Source organism: Drosophila persimilis, unplaced genomic scaffold, assembly GCF_003286085.1.
Source record: "Drosophila persimilis strain 14011-0111.01,24,50 unplaced genomic scaffold, DperRS2 tig00000124-arrow-pilon, whole genome shotgun sequence".
Lineage (NCBI taxonomy): Eukaryota > Metazoa > Arthropoda > Insecta > Diptera > Drosophilidae > Drosophila > Drosophila persimilis.
In genome coordinates this window covers 3,017,056-3,036,233 of record NW_020825294.1, presented here as the reverse complement: position 1 = coordinate 3,036,233, position 19,178 = coordinate 3,017,056, and the positions used below count along the sequence as shown (strand labels likewise).

The 19,178-nt window shown below is 43.9% G+C and overlaps 4 protein-coding genes across 6 annotated transcripts; 1 reads left to right on the top strand and 3 right to left on the bottom strand.

Moving 5' to 3' along the window:
* Window positions 1–893: 893 nt before the first annotated feature.
* On the bottom strand, window positions 894–1,405 carry LOC6593717 (vitelline membrane protein Vm34Ca). Its single transcript, XM_002018860.2, has one exon. It carries the CDS (start codon window positions 1,361–1,363, stop codon window positions 965–967), a length of 399 nt encoding a protein of 132 aa, XP_002018896.1. The 5' UTR covers window positions 1,364–1,405; the 3' UTR covers window positions 894–964.
* A 339-nt stretch (window positions 1,406–1,744) lies between these two features.
* LOC6593718 lies at window positions 1,745–3,077 on the bottom strand. Its single transcript, XM_002018861.2, has 2 exons — window positions 2,942–3,077; window positions 1,745–2,886 (listed from the first exon to the last, which is right to left on the bottom strand). The coding sequence occupies exons 1-2, from the start codon at window positions 3,037–3,039 to the stop codon at window positions 2,370–2,372; spliced, it is 615 nt and encodes a 204-aa protein (XP_002018897.1). The 5' UTR covers window positions 3,040–3,077; the 3' UTR covers window positions 1,745–2,369.
* A 1,436-nt stretch (window positions 3,078–4,513) lies between these two features.
* Window positions 4,514–14,743, top strand: LOC6593719. Of its 3 annotated transcripts, none has more exons than XM_026987229.1 (3): window positions 4,514–4,630; window positions 11,321–11,917; window positions 14,710–14,743. In XM_026987229.1, the coding sequence occupies exon 2, from the start codon at window positions 11,497–11,499 to the stop codon at window positions 11,812–11,814; it is 318 nt and encodes a 105-aa protein (XP_026843030.1). In that variant the 5' UTR covers window positions 4,514–4,630; window positions 11,321–11,496; the 3' UTR covers window positions 11,815–11,917; window positions 14,710–14,743. The 3 variants fall into 3 exon arrangements, with proteins under 3 accessions (XP_026843030.1, XP_026843033.1, XP_026843031.1); XM_026987232.1 differs by lacking the exon at window positions 4,514–4,630 and adding an exon at window positions 10,362–10,697; XM_026987230.1 differs by lacking the exon at window positions 4,514–4,630 and adding an exon at window positions 10,719–10,738.
* Window positions 14,744–16,731: 1,988 nt separating this feature from the next.
* On the bottom strand, window positions 16,732–18,773 carry LOC6593720 (sialin). Its single transcript, XM_002018863.2, has 5 exons — window positions 18,682–18,773; window positions 17,988–18,622; window positions 17,541–17,919; window positions 17,225–17,463; window positions 16,732–17,169 (listed from the first exon to the last, which is right to left on the bottom strand). Exons 1-5 carry the CDS (start codon window positions 18,728–18,730, stop codon window positions 17,014–17,016), a joined length of 1,458 nt encoding a protein of 485 aa, XP_002018899.1. The 5' UTR covers window positions 18,731–18,773; the 3' UTR covers window positions 16,732–17,013.
* Between the last annotated feature and the right edge of the window lie 405 nt (window positions 18,774–19,178).

Below are 19,178 nucleotides of genomic sequence, written 5' to 3'. Positions count from 1 at the left end.
CATTTCCTTGAAGAATATCGATGAATGAAGATAGTATTAGACTATATCCATACCTCTCTCACTCCCTCTTCTCCGCAATATGGCAATTATCGACTATGCTATTGCTGCTGAGCAATAATGTAGGATGGTTTTGGAAACGTTAGGACCCACAGCTGCTTTGAATTTACACCATAATTTAGTTTTAAAGACCAGAGTTTCGAGTGCTATATAAACAAAGATTATTCATCGTAATTCATCGTATTATTCTGTAAATGTGTGATTGCTTCTGACTTTGATCGGATTGCATTACAACTCCCGGAATTCGCTTGACCAGACGGAGGAGGGCGGTAGTGGCGATGTGATACGATCCGTGGGATTAGCCTATAAAACGACCAGGCTTGTCGTGTATGCCTTCAGTCGTTTCGGGATAGAGGCAACACAAATTTCACTCTTGTTTTATGCACCGCATATTGTACTACTTGGAGCTCTGCTTGCTGATGCAGATGCTCGGGTTTTCGTTGAAGTCGGCGCATGGTTGGCCATGGGCAATTGAGGATGACTTTGTGGACATGGAGTGTAGACACTGTCGGGAAAATCTAAATTATCGGGACATTGTGATTCTTCTAAAAACAGAAGATGAAGAAAAAGCTCCTATCTATCCGTATATTCTGTGCATTTGGCTCTGTTTTGGGCTCCTGTTGATCCTTCGCCTCTGCCGTCAACGCAAATATTATAAATTATTGTGTTTTTTGTAATACATTGGGAACGGCAAAGAGCTGATTCAAAAAGAAATGTGATTTTTACAGCAGTACTAAAAGAGTGTAGGTGGTTCTGGGGTAAAATCTGTGGGCATCCAATATCCTTATGCTTATCCTTTTACTCTTTGAGGGCCGGTTATACAAATGAATCAAAAGTTTATGTTGCATAATAAATATTTTTTTATTGTTGTCATTTTCCACTTTTGGATGCTTCTAATCTCCTCTCCTCACCACTGGAGGGGTTGGGGTGCGTAGACAGGGGCGTACTGCGAGTAGGCGCCGGCGGATCCGTAGCTGGGCGCCGGAGCACTGCATGGGACTGGAGCCAGGTTGGGCTGGCAGCTGAACAGGTAGTTCTTCGGGCAAGGTGGGGCCGGAATGGACACCGGAGCGGGGGCCGCGTAGGCAGGAGCAGCGGGTGCGGCCGCGTACGCCGGAGCTGCGGGGGCAGAGTAGGACGGAGCTGCGGGGGCAGAGTAGGATGGAGCTGCTGGGGCAGAGTAGGACGGAGCTGCTGCCGGCTTCTCGTATCCACCGCCGTAGGCCGAGCCCACGGTCTGCCTCTTCTCGGCGGCAACGGATGTGCCCAGCAGGCAAATGGTGGCGATAATAGCGACGAACTTCATTTCGATTAGGCTTTCGACTGTGTGTTGACTTCTTAGACTGGCTGGAAGCGGACTGCGATGTTCTTCGGCTGGCCCCGACTGCTTTATATACTGGATAACTTCACTTAACTGGCTGTAGCTCGCGGAAAATGCCGAGTCAACCGCAATGCCCAATGACCCCTTCCACTCTGCCAGAGTCTACGTTTTGCAGCGCCAACAAAAAGCGACAATTAGAAATATTTCCTCCACTTTTTTATGGGCCACCGAGCTTGTCGAGTAAACAATCTTTCACTACTTTCCGAATGCTAAATTTGCGAAATGAAATTAATGAAAAATTCCCAAAAGAGAATGATAAACAGCTGATGGCAAGCATAGCAGCTTTTAAAATTTCGTTTGGTGTAGAGACAGATTTGGATTTTTGTGTCTGCTAATAGAATGTTTGAAATTCTAGAGCAACCACTGGGCTGCCGCTGTCGTCCCAGGCAACTGCCTCCAGCGGAGGCTGGAGCTATATTCGAGTGAATAATCTGTCCTACTGTTGCTTCTAGGATCAGGGCTACACCTCGCAGTACCAAGTGGCTCTGAATCGAAAAGCAGGGCAACCTATTCTATTGGTACCACCAAAGACCATCCGATTCGTGTCATGTTCGGGGTGTTTCGTTTCTCTGCTTTTATTTCCACGCTTCAAAGTCCCGAAATGGGCCATGGTCTTCCAAGTGGAGCAGCAAGTGTCAGTTAACTCTTCGACGAGGCCTCGTTTTGGCCATGTTCTGCAATCGCACAAGGGTCTGGCGGTGGTCTTTGCCTTTCTCAATGTGAGAGCCCCTGTATAAGAGAGCGTGTGGTAGAAAGCTGCTGTTCTGTGGTGAAAGTTTCGTGTAGGAAATTTAAAGGAACTTTACTAATATTATTTGGTTTCTATATGCAGATTTATAAAATTTCTTTTAAGAACAGAATAGGGTTTCAAACAATTCATTGTCAAAAAGTTTTGGAGTAAATTAAAATCGGAAAATGCTTTTCTTCGGAATCATTCCAGTCCCTTTATAAAGTATACAAAGTTCTGGACTGCCTGCGGCTCACTTTCATTCGGACTTTGAGCCGGGGTTGTCGTCTCCTCTCCCACCAGGTGCAGCTGATGGTTGCTCTTTGTGGGCCTTAAGTCGCTTTCACTGCGGACTTCATTATCTAGCCTTTGATTTGTTTCCCTCTGCTCGTCGTCCAACACGTCCCGGTACACTTGCAGGAGTTTGCGTTCCTCGGAATGGTCCAGCCAATCCAGCAGCTCGCCAATGGTCCTGTCATGCTTGTGTGCCACTTGGTCGTCGAAGGGCGGCTGCTTCCGGGTGGCGAACTGGGCCCGATACCCCGTCTGGTTCTTCGTGGGCGTGAGACTGACGCGATACCAATGCTGATCCTTAGGATCCTGACCGAGCAGGGCGTACTCGAATTCCGGTGGCGACGGGGTGCTCTCAGTGTCCAGACCCAACCGATTGGTCGTGGTCGCCGCACTGCAGTTCAGGCTGGCTGGCTTTGTTGGGCTTTGTCTGTCGGTAGATTGAGTTTTGGGCTGCAATTATTGTTTGATTTAAAAGGACATACCCCAATTTATTGTATCTGGCTACGTCGGCGGGCAACGCGTTCCCCCCGCTGGCCATCAGATAGAGGAGAAAGATTCCCAGGCTTGGTTTGTTCCACATCTCAACAGATTTCGCTAACTGAAGCTAGTTTTCGACTGCACCGGGTTATATACAATAGTTGATTGTTTATATTTCTTCTGTAGAAGAGGCTTCATGTTCAGCGTAGCAACCGACATGGAAATGAAGCCAAAATCATTTCGATTCTAAAAAACTGAGCTTCTCAGATATCTATCGCTCGCGATATATCGTCACGTTTTGGGTGTGGGTTACAGTCTCACTTATAACAAGTGCTCTAAGATGCACTATACAATACTATAGTTTATATGCCGACTGTAGGATACCCACTACCGAAGCTTATAATAAAATCCACTAGTTGCATCCCCTTCGTGAGCACAGATACCCATTTCAAGTGTTTCCGGGACTGGTTTGTATTTAACGCAGACAGAATTTAGTGGAATCAAAAGCAGGGGATTCGAGAGCTGCAAAAGATGATCTGTCACGATTTCTGGGCCTTGGAACTAAGAATCGATCAGCTACAGCATGAAAATATATTTAATTATGAAAGTAGTAAGCTTATAAGGCATTTATTCATCTTAAATATTCCTAGATAATGATGAGACCCAGAGACCTACAAGACCATCGACAAATATTCAAATAAATATTTATTCTAACTTATTCTAATAATGCAGATCTGCCGGAATAGCTAGGTTTTGTACACTATTCTCCATTCGATTCAATTCGAAGCTCAATCTTTGCATATTTTAGTTGCTTTTGGTTTATTTTCTGGCGAATGGACTTGTGGCCTCTTGAATTTGTTTGGGGAAATGCCACTTACCAAAGTCACTTCCTGTCTGCTTTCTCTCTCTTTACCTGCCTCTTTGGCTCTCTCTCTCTCGCTCTGTGCCTGCTGGGGCTCTCCCACTAGCTTATGGCAGCATTGCCAGCAGCGAGAAAAGCTATTATCAGTGAAATTGGCGACCTTTCTAATGTGGGTAAACTCTGAAGGATGTTAATCAACAAAACTACTTTCACTTTGGCACTGACCCGCTCTTTCACTGGGCCTGCGCTCTCGGCGGCAGCGCACTTTCCGTCTCTCGGCAGCAGCTGGAGCAGCACAGCTGTTGTGGGGCCTTTGCCGATGCCGATGCCGAAGCCATTTTGCGCGCGCACTTTCCCAAGGAAAAAGGAAACCCGAGACGCACATCACACATACGCACACAATCGGTGGCACGCCGAAAGCCACGCCACTCTCTGGTCCTCTGGCTCGACGCGACTCCGAACAGCTCTGCACACTCAGTAGACAATCTTTCCTCATTTCGTTAACACACTCACAGCACAAAAATATCAAACCAAATACTGAAGAAACAGCAACAGTAGCTTCAACAAATCCCCCATAAATATAGTCAAAATATATAGAATATAGATAATTCACCGTGCAAAAATATATATAATCTAAAGAGCTTGGATGTTTCTGTGTGTTCTAATCAAATAAATGTTAATGTGTTAAATAAATTAAACTAAATTCAATTAAATTAAATTAAATCCCGAAGTGCGTGTCAAGTGCAAATAGCAATATCCTCCTCGTCTCCTCGTCTCCTTCGTCGTCATCTTGTTGTTTTTGTGGCTGTCGTCGCAGTAACTTTAACCGAAAGTATGTAAAAAAAATGTATCTCTTATCAGGCAGCTTCGTTTATGCGTGCCACTTGAATGGCAAACGGCCAGCAACGGCCTGATCGAATGCCCCACCAGAGTGCCCGAATTTAACAATTTAACAATTTCAGTTTTCTCTTATTTTCGCCACTCACCGAACTAGCCGCCATGCGATATGCCCTGTGGGCTGAATAATTGCAGTGTTTGGTCCCCGATAACGTTCGAATTGAAATGTTTTACTGAACATAATTGATGGGCTCTGTGTCACCTACTTCGGGCTACTGTCTGTGGAGGATACTGGGGTATCGGGCTCTGTTTCCATAAGGAAGTTCTAGGTGAAAAAGCCACAGACATTTGAAGAACTAGTTGCGTCTTTCTAACAATTACATTTGGACAATCTTTGGTAAATCTCTTAGGGGGGTACTATACCTTTTCAATATCTTGTCTTGGCGGTGCTCAGCTCTTTGTTTAGGCCGTGCTGGATGTTCAGTAAAGAAGTTCTTGAATTGTTTGGAAGTTTTCCTTTCGGTTTCGGTTTCGGCCTGGGCTTGGGCCCTCTGGTATTGTCTAGTATTTTTTAATTTAATTAAACTCGATCGGCGGCCGCCATTCGTTGCCTGCGTGTTCAAGTGGCGTGTAAAGCAATTTACCAACCCACAAACTTTTCGTTGCCGTTTAATTGTTAGCGCAAAACAAATAGGCAATTGCAGGAGCCGAAAAAACCAACAAAAAATAACTAAAAAAAAGAACTCTGTGAACCAGAAAGTCCTTCAGAATGAGCTGAGCAGAGTTGGGCTTCATCTGGGTTCTCGTTGAGTTAGTTAAGCGAGAGAAAAAGTTTTCCGCCCTGCCCATTACTTTCGCTTTTTGCACTGCAGTGTTCTGTACTGCTTGCTCTTGTCTAGGTCGAGTCGGGGCTCCGCTTTAGGTGTGTCTACGGTGTGTATGGGGGCGCGGACTCGTCCTTCAATAATTTTGCCGTTAGCTTCACTCTTACACAACCTCCGTTGGGGCTAGCTAACACGGCTTGCTGCTGCCACTTGCACCATTAAAACTGTTGAGATACAACGCCAAGAGAAGGGTTCATACGAGCATGTACATAGCATGGTAGGGCAGATCCCTTTACCCACATCCTCTGGCATTCAGTGGCATTACTTATTTATGATTTCACTTTAATCTGTGTATCTTGAACGCACGACTGTGCGTGAATAATACAACTTAAAAATTATAAACTTTCGCAACAAAAATGCAAGCCAAACAATTTTCTGAAAACTTGTTGCAAAAACTAATTTTAATTGTCTTAATGAATAATTTAATTAAGAAAATATGATTAAATATCTGGAAAATGTACTCTTGCTTTTCAGCATATATCTGAAACATATATCTGAGAAACATTTAATCGCTCCGATTAAGGCTGGTATAAATAGCATTCTAGGATTCACAGCCCATTCAAAGAACAGTCTCAGGCTAGAGTAGCAACAGAAGTCGGAAGTTTTTTAGAGTTTGGCCATCGGCCATTTTGACAGAGTTTTCGCGTGCGTGTATGCATGTATATGTATAAGGCTGTGTGTGTGTGTGTGTGTGGGTGCGCTTGAACAGGACAACAGAGAGACATAGTGACAGCGAGAGGGAGAGTGGGAGAGAGGTGTGCTCTGTGTGGTGACCATAAAAGAAGTCGGCCCCCCACCCGGTCCGGAGTCGTAAATTGTTGATGTTGCTCCTGCTGCTAGACTTGTTGTAATGAATATAAAACTGGCTTTTAACTGCCTTTGCCCTCCACTCTGGCCTTTTATGCATGTACCAAGGTATTGCCAATTCCAGTTCCTGGATGGCCTGGATGGTTTATGGCCTCCACCCAAAGGCTTGCTGGCTTTAAGTCTGGCCAAAAGGCCCAACATGGAACTTGTTGAGGCAGAGTCACAACTCGGCAACACCAAAACTTGTGTATAATTTTGAGGCGTTTTTTTCCGTTCTTTCGTTTGGCTGGAAAAGATTTCGACATTTCACTTTTGCAATTTTTTGCCCCAGTTCCTGTTTTGGCGAGTCTTTCCATTTGGCTTTTTCGTCGCTAAAGCAACCAGTGTTTTGCATGAGATAAGCAGCTTGACCATGGGGGCCGGGCCAGGGTCCGGATCCGGGTCCGGGTCGGGGGTGGATGGGTCTGAAAATGTGAAGCTCTCCATCCATGGCCCAAGGACAGACATCAGCTCGTCCTTTCTAGGCGGCGGCACGTACGAGGACGAGGCGTGCACAGCGAGATGATAATTTCGTTGAATACACAACTCGGGTCCCCCCTCCTGCCCCCCACTCTTAAGGCGGAGGCGGAGTCGGAGTTGGAGTGGGGGTCGAGTGCTCTGGGAGTGCTAAGTGTTGAGCTGATATGCAAAACACATAAAAGAATGGCTCTCGCAAAGGCCAAAAAATAAATCGACAAATCTACCAGTCTAACAAGTAGATGAAAACTATCTTCAATAAATAATATATAAGAAGTAGTCATTCGAAGATTCGACCATTTCTTGGAGATTTCGCTAAGCGAAAAAGAACGAAATTGAGAGATCTTACAAGAGTACCGGGAGTCGAGCATCGGGGTAGAGCCCCCCCCTATGTTAATTTCTGAAGCTTTTCCTCAAGTAAACTTCGTAGCTCGTATGATGGCTAGTATTTAGTCATCTGGTTCTGATACATGGCTTTACGAAGGGGCTTCAAGCTGCTGCTGTTTCTGCATTGCAGTTCATGCAGATCCAAGGCTATGTATACACTGAGGGAAAAAGGCCATAGTCAAAAGAAACCAACCTATATTTGAACTAAATACATAAACGAAATGAAATAGAATTAACTTTGATTTAAATATAAATATTTAAACTAAATATAAAGTACCCAAAAATCAATATATTATATTAAATTTATAGGAAGTAAAAGTAATTTAAAGAGGAAAATATTTACTTTAAATTTGAAATATATTTACTTTATTATTATTTTCATATTAAGGTAAAGGAAAGCATTCTGGTTAATTTCTCGACTCTCGGGGCAAATAGAATGGCATAAATATTTAAATCTAAGAGTAACTATTCGGGACTCAGCGTCTTTTATTAGGTCTGGGTGTATTTACTATATAAATATGTAGATAACTACTGTTTGCTTAGGTGTGCATCTTACGGATACGATACTGTGATAATACTTAGCGGTTTTAAGATTGTGTCAATGACCTTCAAATTGAGGAACTAGTTGTATCACGACCATATTTTTGTGCTACGTTTATTTTTTATATTTTTTTTTGTATCCATAACAAATGATTCGTGATCGATTTAAACGTATGAAAAGAAACCAAATTCCGCCCCTCTGTAAATACCTACGGTCGGTCGAACAACATATTTGAGATTTGAACAGTAAAGTCCATATTTATATACATTCAATAGATACGTATATCAGCCTTATCCAGCAAGATGCCCGCCTAGAAAAAAACCCTACGACCAATAACCGCTGCCGTAAACCAGCACTTACACTTCCCGTTCATTAGAACATTAGAATCCTCCTATGGATACATTCTGATATATAGAACTGTAACCAAGGCCGTCGACGAGTAGCCCGTAACTTTTCGATAAGTAATCACAATCTGTTTGTATCGTATGGACTTAAACTGAGAAGACAGTATCCAAAAGTACTGCGACAAGTTTTTTCTTCATTTCCATAGTTCGTATACTATTAGAAAGAACTCTAATTATGTGCCAATTAGCCAGCTACAATGGGTTGAATAACATCCATAGTACATAAGTATTTATAAATGTATTCATTTAATACGTCCGTCACAGTTTTTGTTTCGTTACGGCAATACCGGACTGTTTGTCCGTGGCATTGCCGGAACTCATTCAAATGAACCGTGAACGATGTGCTGTCAAAGTATAAAAATCAACTAAAATCAGCCCAGGCCTTCAATCGCTCAAACATCGTCCTTGCTTTGCTGGTGCTGGCCCAAACATTAGATCCATTAGATCCAAAAACTTGTATGCAAATAGTTGGATTTGCGAACGGTAATTGCCATCGAAAAGAACGTGGAGGAAGAAGATAGTAGTAGAAGGCAGTAGAAAAAATGCTGGCCTCTAATTATGCCATCGACAAGTCAATCGAATTAATTACTGACTTAAACTGATTAAAATTAAGAGAAAAGTACGGCGACAGGTGGTTTTGCACATTTATGGTTCCCGTCAGCTCCTTTATAAGCACTAGAATGCCCATCTTAATGTTTACCATCGTACCGGCAAAACTTTGGTTTAGGGTTTGAAACAGCACCAAGATCTGCATAGCCTGGGTTAGCCAAGAGCTACATCAGAGGGAGTAAGGAGCCAATAGAGGGCCGAGCGATCGATGAAATGTTATTTTATTATTTTAACAAATTAAGGAACGTTTCTTTTTGCATTAAACCGTGACTGGAAGCTATTTTACAAGCTATTACGTTCCTCGTTTTGCCGGAACCAATGGGAATGTCTCAATTTTGACCGTGGCCAATGGAGCGTGAAATAGTGATCCGAAATAAACGTATAAAAGCCAACAGAATTCATCGCCGCGTATTCAATCGCCCGAAGATGAAGGTGCTGCTGCTGCACCTTGGCGTCCTCGCTTTCTTGGTGTTGGGCCAAGCACTGGATTGCCCGCCAAACAAAATCGAGTACTGCAACGCATGTCAAGATCCTAATATAATATCAGAGACTGCGCTGAAGGATTGCAGGCCCGGCTACCATATGATTGAAGGGTTCTGCCAGACCATGAAGCCAGCCAGTAGGACAGAAGGGTCACCTTGTTTGCGCGACGAGCGAATGACCAAAGATGGACATTGTCGAAAAAGGAAGAGATCCTTCAAGAGTTGTCCCCATATCTTGCCGCCATCGAATAATAGAAAACCGCGTAGACGGAGGCCATAGTGAGGATTAAATTCGCATTTGGCGTGAAAGGAGACCGAATCACAAGGCCACAGCTTACATAAGACCCACAAGTAAGAAAGCTATATTCGAATAGTCGACTATAGTGATCCCAGCTTCAAGCTGCATTAAATAAACCAAGCTGTTCCCAAAATTCCCCTGGTTTCTGCATATTCTGGATAGTTGTTCACGATTCGATATTCTCGAAATGATTTAAATCGATTGCGTATTAATCTCCGAAGTTTTCACCCACATTCTGGCCATTTGTTTGGCCTCCATTACAGACCCATTGACAGACACTAAGCTGAAAGCATCAAATTAGTCAACTTGATGGGCAATACATGGATACATGGAGTACATATGTATAAACATATATTATTTGGAATAATTTATTTCTGTTTGCCAAAGAAGGCTATAACTTCTGGCTTTAATGCGAGTGGCCAATGCCAGAGCCAGAGCCAGAGTCGAAGCCGGAGCCAAAGGCCAACATGAATTTGTTTCAAAGTCATTTCGTGGGCGTGTTGGCCACGCTATAAAGAGGATGAGGGGCAATCACATATGGATCTGGTGTGGTCTGGGTTTGGGGAAGGGACTTTTGGTCTGGCCAAGCATGAAGTTTCTAAATTCCTAGAGCTCCGCTGCTGGAGAAGTTCAAGCGATGTGCAATAGGCAGTTGCAGTTGCAGTTGCAACAAGAGGCACATACCGAAAACAGCAAACCAACAACAATCAACGACTTGTGCTGTACACAATCTTCCCGCTGCTGGCTCCTACAGTTGTTGGTATAAACAAGCCAGGCAGGGGAATAGGGATGGGGGAGGGAGGGAGTCCTCTCCCGAGGACACTGCGCGCGCACTCGAACGAAGAGAAAGAGCGACAGATCCAGAGAATCACAGAGAGAGAGAGAGAGAGAGTGGTCTTCCCACAGGACCTGAGGACGCAGCTGCTTGGCATCCTGCCATCGCCGTTGCCCATTAGTATACAAAACGGCAGCGAATCCATCGTGTGTGCCACACAAGACGGCAACACGACACCGCGACACCGCGACACCGCGACAGCACGACAGAACGGCCCCACGGCCGCAGAGACAACAGGCGGGGGCACCACCGCTTGAAAGGAGCGCCAAAATTCGCGTCAAATGAAGTGAAAAGTGAAAGTTGGCCAAAGTTTTGCAAATTTATTCGTCCTTTCCGCAAGGTGGGCCAGGTCGGCGGGCTGCCACTCTGACAGGCCCACGTGGCCTTTCCGTAATATTTCACAGTGAGATTGAATTAAACGCTTTGGCTTCGCCCTCCCAGGCGTGTCTTCGGCGTTGGCCATAACAAACCCACAATGCCACAGCCTTCTAAAACACGAATCGGGATTGGGTCTGTTTTGTTTTGGGTTAAACGGAATTTCATGCCCAACAAAATGAACTGTCAAGCATATGTATATGAGGCACATCCTGGGATGTGGGGTTTCTTCATACCAATCATTTTCCTTTCAGCTCTTTGACAACTCGCCAAAGTAGGATTATTAGGAATCTGTTCTTTTGTGCGTTAGGAGGATCCTTCCGCTCCCCCATCCCCATCCGCCCCCCACCTCTGTTCTTCCCCATTGACCAACCATTTCCATTCCCTTTCAGTCCCCGCTGGTGCCTTGCTTTTATGTTTATTAACCTCTCAAATTGCTGGCCAGCAAATGTTTGCTCATTTCGGGCAAACTTTAACTAAAGTTTTCTCTTTGGTGTTGTTTTTTTTTCGCATATTTTTTGGAAATTCGGAAATTACCCTGATGAAGGAAAAACCCGAATTGGTGCGGCCATGAAATCCGCTGACTTTGATAACAAACTATAAACTGCATGGGGAAAATGCGCGCACACGAGGATACGCGATTGTGAAACTGTGAAAGTGCAATCAAATAAATTCCCCCAAAGAAAAGTGGAAAAGTACCAGCGGAAAGGTCAACCGTGGAAAATGTGCATACAAAACTGCGACAACATCAAAATCTGCGACAGTAACGGCAGCCACCACCACCACCAGCACCAGCAGCACCACCACCACCACCGCGACGCCCAAGACATAGTCGCAGTCGTTGAGGTCGTTGAGGGTGGAGAGAATAACGTCATCCATACATCCGACCCACACTACGAGAACTTTAAATCCAAACTGCAACTGCAGTCCGAGCTGAACAGGAAGAGGCAAAGGTCGGTTAAAGTCAAGGCACCCAAACTGTCAAACTTCAAGATTCTTATGTGCTGTTGCTACTTCATCGTTATAGTCATGATGATCTAAGAACAATTCTACCAAGAACTGCAAGCAGATAACCAACAAAATACTACACGAAACAATTACAATATAAAGCAATATTTTAATCTCGACCTAACATAAAAAGCAGGTAAAATGTTATATGATGTATACTTTTGGGTGGTTCGTTTTATATATGTTTAGATATATGTATGGATACACTAGACGCTCGGAAATTCTCGAAAGACTCTAATTTGTTTTTAAGCAATACAGAAAATTATTTTGATTGTACATGATACAAATTTCAGTACTTCAGTTTTGTCTCATATCATCTTGTTTTTTGGGCTTCTTCACCTTATACATTACGAAGGGCCAGGAGATTCGATATATAGTATATGTTTATTTGTGTATGTCTTTTTTGCACCGTTTTAGTAAATTGTTTGCGCTTTCAATAGCATGGTTATGAGAAATGGATTGAAGAACCAACCAACCAACCGAAGAAAGTTGGATTTGATCAACTTCTGACTTATACACTGGCTCTTCTGAACTGAACTGTCTTGACTTTGTAACAAATAAGAGAAACCCCCTTTTTTGGATCAACGAAATTGCAGCAAAAGTAAACAACAAAATACGCTCTGAAATTATAATTTTGGAGAGTTCAGTGCAAAAAAAGTTTGGTTCTAATACCTGGAAGATTCTAATTTCTGAGATTTATAATTTCCGAGCGTCTACTGTATATGTATTCCTTATATTTGACTTAATTAGAAGCTAGTTTTAGATAAAAATAGGCGCTTTTGTAGATCCCTCGGGAAGATCAGAAGATGACAAACGTGATGGTACTTACCTTTCTGCAGGGATACCCATTATTTATGGGTATTAGCCCCCGCTTTGGGGCTAATCTAGTGAGCAAGGTCAACATGCAAATAATTGAGACCAGGCCACCACTTTAGCACTAGTTAGTAGTTAGTAGTTGTTAGTCTGTCTGCTGTTTATCGAATTATATAATTTTCTGTTCTGTTCTGTTTTGTTTTCTTCTGTGAAGCAGTTCGATTTATTGAAATTAGTGCGAAATTGATTTATGGCGCAATATGTTAGCGCCGTCTTTGCACGCATTACGCATACGCTCTGGCTCGAGCTTTGTTTGTTGTCCTGTCCCTGTCCCTGTCTCCCGCTGATTACTCATACGACGCGTGGCACATTTCATGAAAATTGATTTTACACTGCGACAAAGCTAGCAGTACACACACGCTGAAATGTGTGAGCGTGTTTAAAGATACCCTTGCAGGAGGTATGGTGACTTAGTCCCTTTGAGTGTCCCGCATACCCTATAGAGACGGAACTATATATCCATTTCAGACAGATCACTCTTTGGTCGAAGAACAAATAGTTACAGGACTTAATACGTAAGGGTATCTAAGCCTGTGGTCCCAGAAACTGAACTAACTTTTATTGTGATTTTCAATTCACATTGCTGACCTACATTTTGGACATGTGTGGGCGAGGCTCTGGCTCTGGCTCTGGTTGTTGTTGGTCTGGCCACAGGTTTGTAAAAAAAGAAGAAAAATACATATGGCCGCAGGGCATAATTTATGTGGCATGCAAATGCGTTTACGGCCAAGAAATTAATTAATCCAAATAGTCGCAAGTGTTCAAAGATTTCCCATGAATAATTAAAGGTGCATTTAAATTCTGACGAGCCCCTGAACGGTGTGGCAAATAATTCATTGTGTTTGGCCAAAGAATTGGGATTCGAATGGGGAGAGAGTTGTATGCCAAATTAATTGAGCCACATCTTGGTTATGTAGGTAGGAAAATACTCAACAAAACAATAACCTCAAATTAGCTCCAAGAATACGCATATAAAAAAGTATAAATATAAATTACTGGATTTTATGCTCTCCCATAGAGAACGCCCCCACATGCTGGTCTGCTCGTAAATGGCCATTTCTTTCGGGGGTATTGTCAGCTTGGAACTTTTCTTTTTATCATCAGACTTTATGGCTGAGGTTAATATGCATTTCGCGTGGCTCCTTCAGCTCCGGGCTTTTATGCGACTTTAAAGCCTTTTTTTCGCGGCGGATAGCGCTCTTATGCAAGCCACTCCACCGACTCACATATGTCGTGGGACTAGCCCACAGAAAAAATCCAAAATTCATTCAGTATGTGAAAAACGTGCATTAAATGCCCGAAAACACACAGAAAAAATAAAAATAAATGGGGAAACCCAAACTCAAGACCTCAAGTTCGATGGCGTACGGCTGTCAGGCAATGCCACAGCTGTTCCCACACAACCGAACAGAAAGTAAGGGAAAGTGTTGAAAAAAGAGTCCCCCATAAAGCACAGTGTCCGCAGCTTATTTAGATGGATAATCGATATCCGTAGATACGGTTTTGATAGAGCTGTTGGACAGGAACTTCTGGGGATATCTTGAGCTGAGGAATGATCTCTTACATCCCGGGAGGTAGGAATTGCAACGCTTGTGCCACTGTGCAACACGAAGCCTTTTTTCATTCAATTTACACACAGTCGCACAGCATATCTATGGATGTGCTTTGCCCTTGTCTGCGTAACTAAACCCTTTATTACCCTTTATATATTTGTCTAACCCCACACAGAAACAGGGTCTGTATGCATAGTATACGAGTATAGTGAGTGGATCCTGTCGCATTGTTGCTGTTGTACGGCTCTGGCTACGTCTAGCCATTGTGCAATCAAATCGCTTGGTGGGCGTTGCTTTTGGGTTAGCGGCGCTTACGCGTGCATTTACAACAAATTAGATGAGGGATAATGGGTATAAATGCCTTTGGCAGACAAGGTCGGGGAATTGCTTTTTGGGAAATTAGATAAAGGGTACGTGTATGTGACTGGAATAAGATGCCAACGTATACAATATTATAAGATATACCCGAGCTAATGCGGTATTTTCCTTTGTCTACTTTCAGTTGCGAATCGATTGGTGTCAGTAGAATAATCCCGATGGATACATAGAAACGTATATGCAATAGAAGGAGCTATATTTTCGAATTGGAGCCAATAAAAATAGATAAATAAAGGCTCTAGAGGTGGTGTGCGTGTGTGCAAAGTGAATTGTTTCCTCATATCCATTGAAAAATCAGTTTTCAATTTGCGTGTGTCGGAGCCAGGCAAGTGAAAAGCTTTCAGCAAAACAAACAACAACAAACGCAACCGGTAACACCATGATAATTACCGCAATTCTACCGCAATGAAAGCGACAAATTGAAAGCGGCCTCTTGTGGACGGGCACGGCGAATGGCGCAGTTTATGGAACAATTGCTGACTTAATGTGAGTACTGTAGAACACTACATATAGTACATATGAAAGGAATACTCGTATTGATTTATATTTAATTGTTTTCACCATAATCATATTAGCCAACGGCTTGGTTGGCGCGTAGTAAAGGCATTTGTTATAGTCCAGTCATTGATTGGCCCAGGGACTGTTCCCAAATTCCTTGGTATACCCTGTCTGGAGACTTACAAATGCCTAAAACTTGTATTAGTATTATAGTAATTAATACTTCACACACGTATGCTCCATTGTAATGCTAGAAATATTTGCATATTTCATAATAAGACCAAAAAATGTTAAACTCGTGGCACTGGGCGTATGCGTAATGCACAGTACGAGTGTGTGGGGCATACGCCCTGCGCGCCACTCGACCGAAAATGTTTGACAAACAACAATATTGAATGGCAACGTAAATTTTGTGAAATTTGTTGACTGACATGCGACAGTCGTCCCAGGGCTGGGCCAACAAAATGTTTCCAACTGAAAATCATAGACGGTCAACAGTCAACAGTCCACAGTCCTGTGATTGTGCCTGGGCTTGTTTGTTGGCTTGGCTTGTGTCCCGTTTGCCCCTTCCCGCCGAGCTTTTGTCAATGGGAAATCCAATTTCAAATTTTAAACAAGTCCAGGTAATTGTTTTATGGCACTCGGAGGAGCCACAAACAAATCAGGGCCCAAACTATAATCACAAGATTTATGCGAACCACTCGGCGCTCTGAGGGGGTATTATAAAGTCATAAAGTATGTAAGAAAAAAACAGAAAACAGACGCGACGCAATTTGGCTTATCGAAAAGCCAATAAATAATAAACCAAAGAGCTCGTTGCATGGTACATGAAAAGTAGATCAAGATTATGGGAAGGAAAACTTTGTGTTTTTTTTTTCTCTCCTTGTTTCCTATTTTCCTGTGAAAACCATACGTGAGTGTTTATCTCGTGGGGCTGTGTGTGTCTGTGTCTGTGTGGGACATGTTGACACTCTTTATGGCTTATTTGTTGGGCACATAAAAAATTCATCTAATTGGCAATGTCTGCATATTTGATCACACTAATGGAGGCCTGTCAATTTGGGCCACCAAAAGCAAGGGCCTCGGCATCCTTGGGAGATTCTGTTGCCGACAGCCCTGTGATTAGGATATCACGAATTCTATTGATTTTTTGCCAGACATTTTAAACTGGTACCGTACCGGCCACTTCGGAGAGGTCAGGAGGTCAAGTTTGTCAACGAAATGCCAAACCCAATGTGGGTAACAAGGTCGAGGTCTGCCACTGCAGATTGCCCTGCAAACACGACTGTATGGACGATGGTTTGCTATGCGAAGACGCAGTCGTAGACAGAGACAGAGACAAGGACGAGGTTTGGCTCTGTCAGTGAAGTGCGTTAATTAAGTAATTCGCCTGGTCACGCTCACGCTCACCTCTCCCCCCCCTCCCCTCCCAGAAAGCGACACACCTTGAAGGGCCGCCCCGGCCCAGGTGAAAATCGATTTGCTTTCACTTTTCCCGTTCGTGTCGGAGCCACGAAATAAACGGTTTTCTGCCAAAAAATCGATGCCATTTTTAGTGCGTAACTATTAAATAAATGCCATAAAAATGCCATAAAACAGTGCCCTCAAATTTGAAATGCCTTAAACACAAATTATTTCATTGGCAAACTAGAAAATATACACCTTCTTGGGTTTTTTTTATTCGTGCAGAATAAATTTAGCTTGTTTTAAATCTACAGTTTTTAAAGGGTTTTGATTCCAAGGCTAGGATCTTCACTCGTCTAATCGTCCATAGACTGAGCTCCATGGACCTTGGTAGACTTTGATTGTTGGCGTTGTGTCAATCAAAATTTGTATCATTATTAATTGAAACAGAATTATATAGATATTGAGGATTTTGAAGGTGCCTCTATATGGGTCATCGCTGTGTGTTGCTTATTGGGAGATTTGATTATTTATTCTTGTTTTCTGCAGGCTTCTCTGTTTTGTTGTACATGGGATCATAGGGCTGAACGTCGGCGCTACCCATAAACCAGAAGGCGATGGACGACAGAGTCAGTATCAAGAAGGAGGCCCAAAATACTATACGCCATTGAACAAGGTTTTTCTGGAAAGCGTAGAGGGTGGAAATTGGTTTCGTAAAGAATGCTTCGTATACATACATCTGGAGTTAGGAGCCCGATTATGGGAGGGGCGAAGAGTCCCGTCAGCGAACCGAGACCATTGATGATGGCCGTTATGGTACTGGAATAGCTGGGGCTCACATCCAGGGCGGACAGCTTCTGACCAGCGTAGTAGAGGCCCATGGTCAGCATGGAGATTGTGAACAAGGCAACCACGAGCGCCTTGTTGCAGCCCCCATATGAGGCAGCTACCATGAAGAGGCCGGGGAAGAAGGCGGCTGCGGAGGGTAGCGATGATAAGTAGGACGGTCCGTGTAGAGTGCAGTGGAGTGGAGTGGAGTGGAGTGGGACCTACACAGAAGTGTGAACAGTTTCCGCTCGGTGACCAGTTTCATCTTTTCCGTGCGAATGAGCCAGTCGGCAACAACGCCGCTGACCAAGGAAGCTATCCACATGGCGACGTAGGGAAGGGCGGTGGCCAGGCCGTTGGAGCGTATGCTAAACTGTATTACGTCGGCCATGTAGAGGGGCAGATTGGTGACCATCACGTAGTATCCCCAATCGTGGCCCATCTGACTAATGATCAGGCTGAGCATGGAGACGCTGATCAGCAACGGCTTCCAGGGTATTGCAGGCTTGTTCTTGTTGACGTTTCCAACTGTTTCGGCCAGATACTGCCGCTCCGTGGGCTTAATGAAGGGATGAGCGTACGGGGAATTAGTGCAGATGATAACCTATGGGAGAACAACAAAACAACAAAATAGACAACGTATTCGAACTTTTAAATACGGTCTATACTTACAAACACAATAAACCAAATCACAGATAATGCGCCGAATACATAGAACATGACAGACCAGTAAAAGTACTGCAGGAGGAGGCCAGAGCAGGCATTGCTCAATATGATGCCCATCGTACTGCCGCTGAAGCACAGGGTTCCCAGTGTGCTCCGCTCCTTCTTCGGCACCCAGGAGGATAGAAGACCGTTCAGTCCGGGAAAGATTGGACCTTGGGCAATACCCATCAGCACACGAAGGGCAATCAAATAATACGCCCCCAAGTTAATGGCAATGGGGCTGAGCAGTTCACAAATGCCCGTCACCCCCACGCAGAAGGCCACCACCCATTTGGCACTGTACAAATCGGCCAAAATGCCTCCTGGCAAATGAGAGATGATGTAGCCGAAGTAGAAGCTTCCTAGGATGATGCCCTTCTGCGTCTCATCCCACGCGTATAGTCCCTTATACGCCGCACCACCTTCCGTCACCTCTTCCTTTGGGCAAACGCCTTCTGGCAGATCATCGGTAGAATTCGTGGTGCGATTGGATATCGCCAATATAGTGATGGCATGGGACAAGGAAACGCGACACGTGAAGGTGCAGATGAGGCTGAAGAATCCCATCAACGACAGCACGACACGTTGGGGCAACAGGCAGACTGCCCCATGGATGTGAGAATGAAATGCAATATGTATGCAATTGTGACATACGACTTACCCTTACTAACGGATTTCCCCCACTCGGGTCTGTTATCCTCTTGTTCCATCGGTACTCTCGAAAGTTCTCTGATAAATTGAAAAATGTACAAATGCTTTGTGTGTGCGTGTCTACAAATAGTTTGTGGGAAGTGAATGGAGTTATACTTTGACGCTAAAATACATCCTACTCGTCCCAATGGAATATGGTTTAATATTGAGCATGGAGAGCTGGCTTCTGAGGATCACCCGTTGGGGGGACCTAACAAAAACGAACTAGGGATTTTCCTTAGTAAAGAGTGCAGGGGTACTTATGTATATTCAATTCCTTTGTTACCAACCCTCAGAACATAGCCATCTCAGAGTCGTCTACACGTTCATAGTTACATAAATCCGATTTTGTGTGCCCTACACATCGCGTATCACATCGCGAGAATCCATGTGCCATCCACAAGGTGGAAGATACGAGAAAATATAAAACGCAGAATCATAGAGATCAATAGAAAGTAACGATATCTA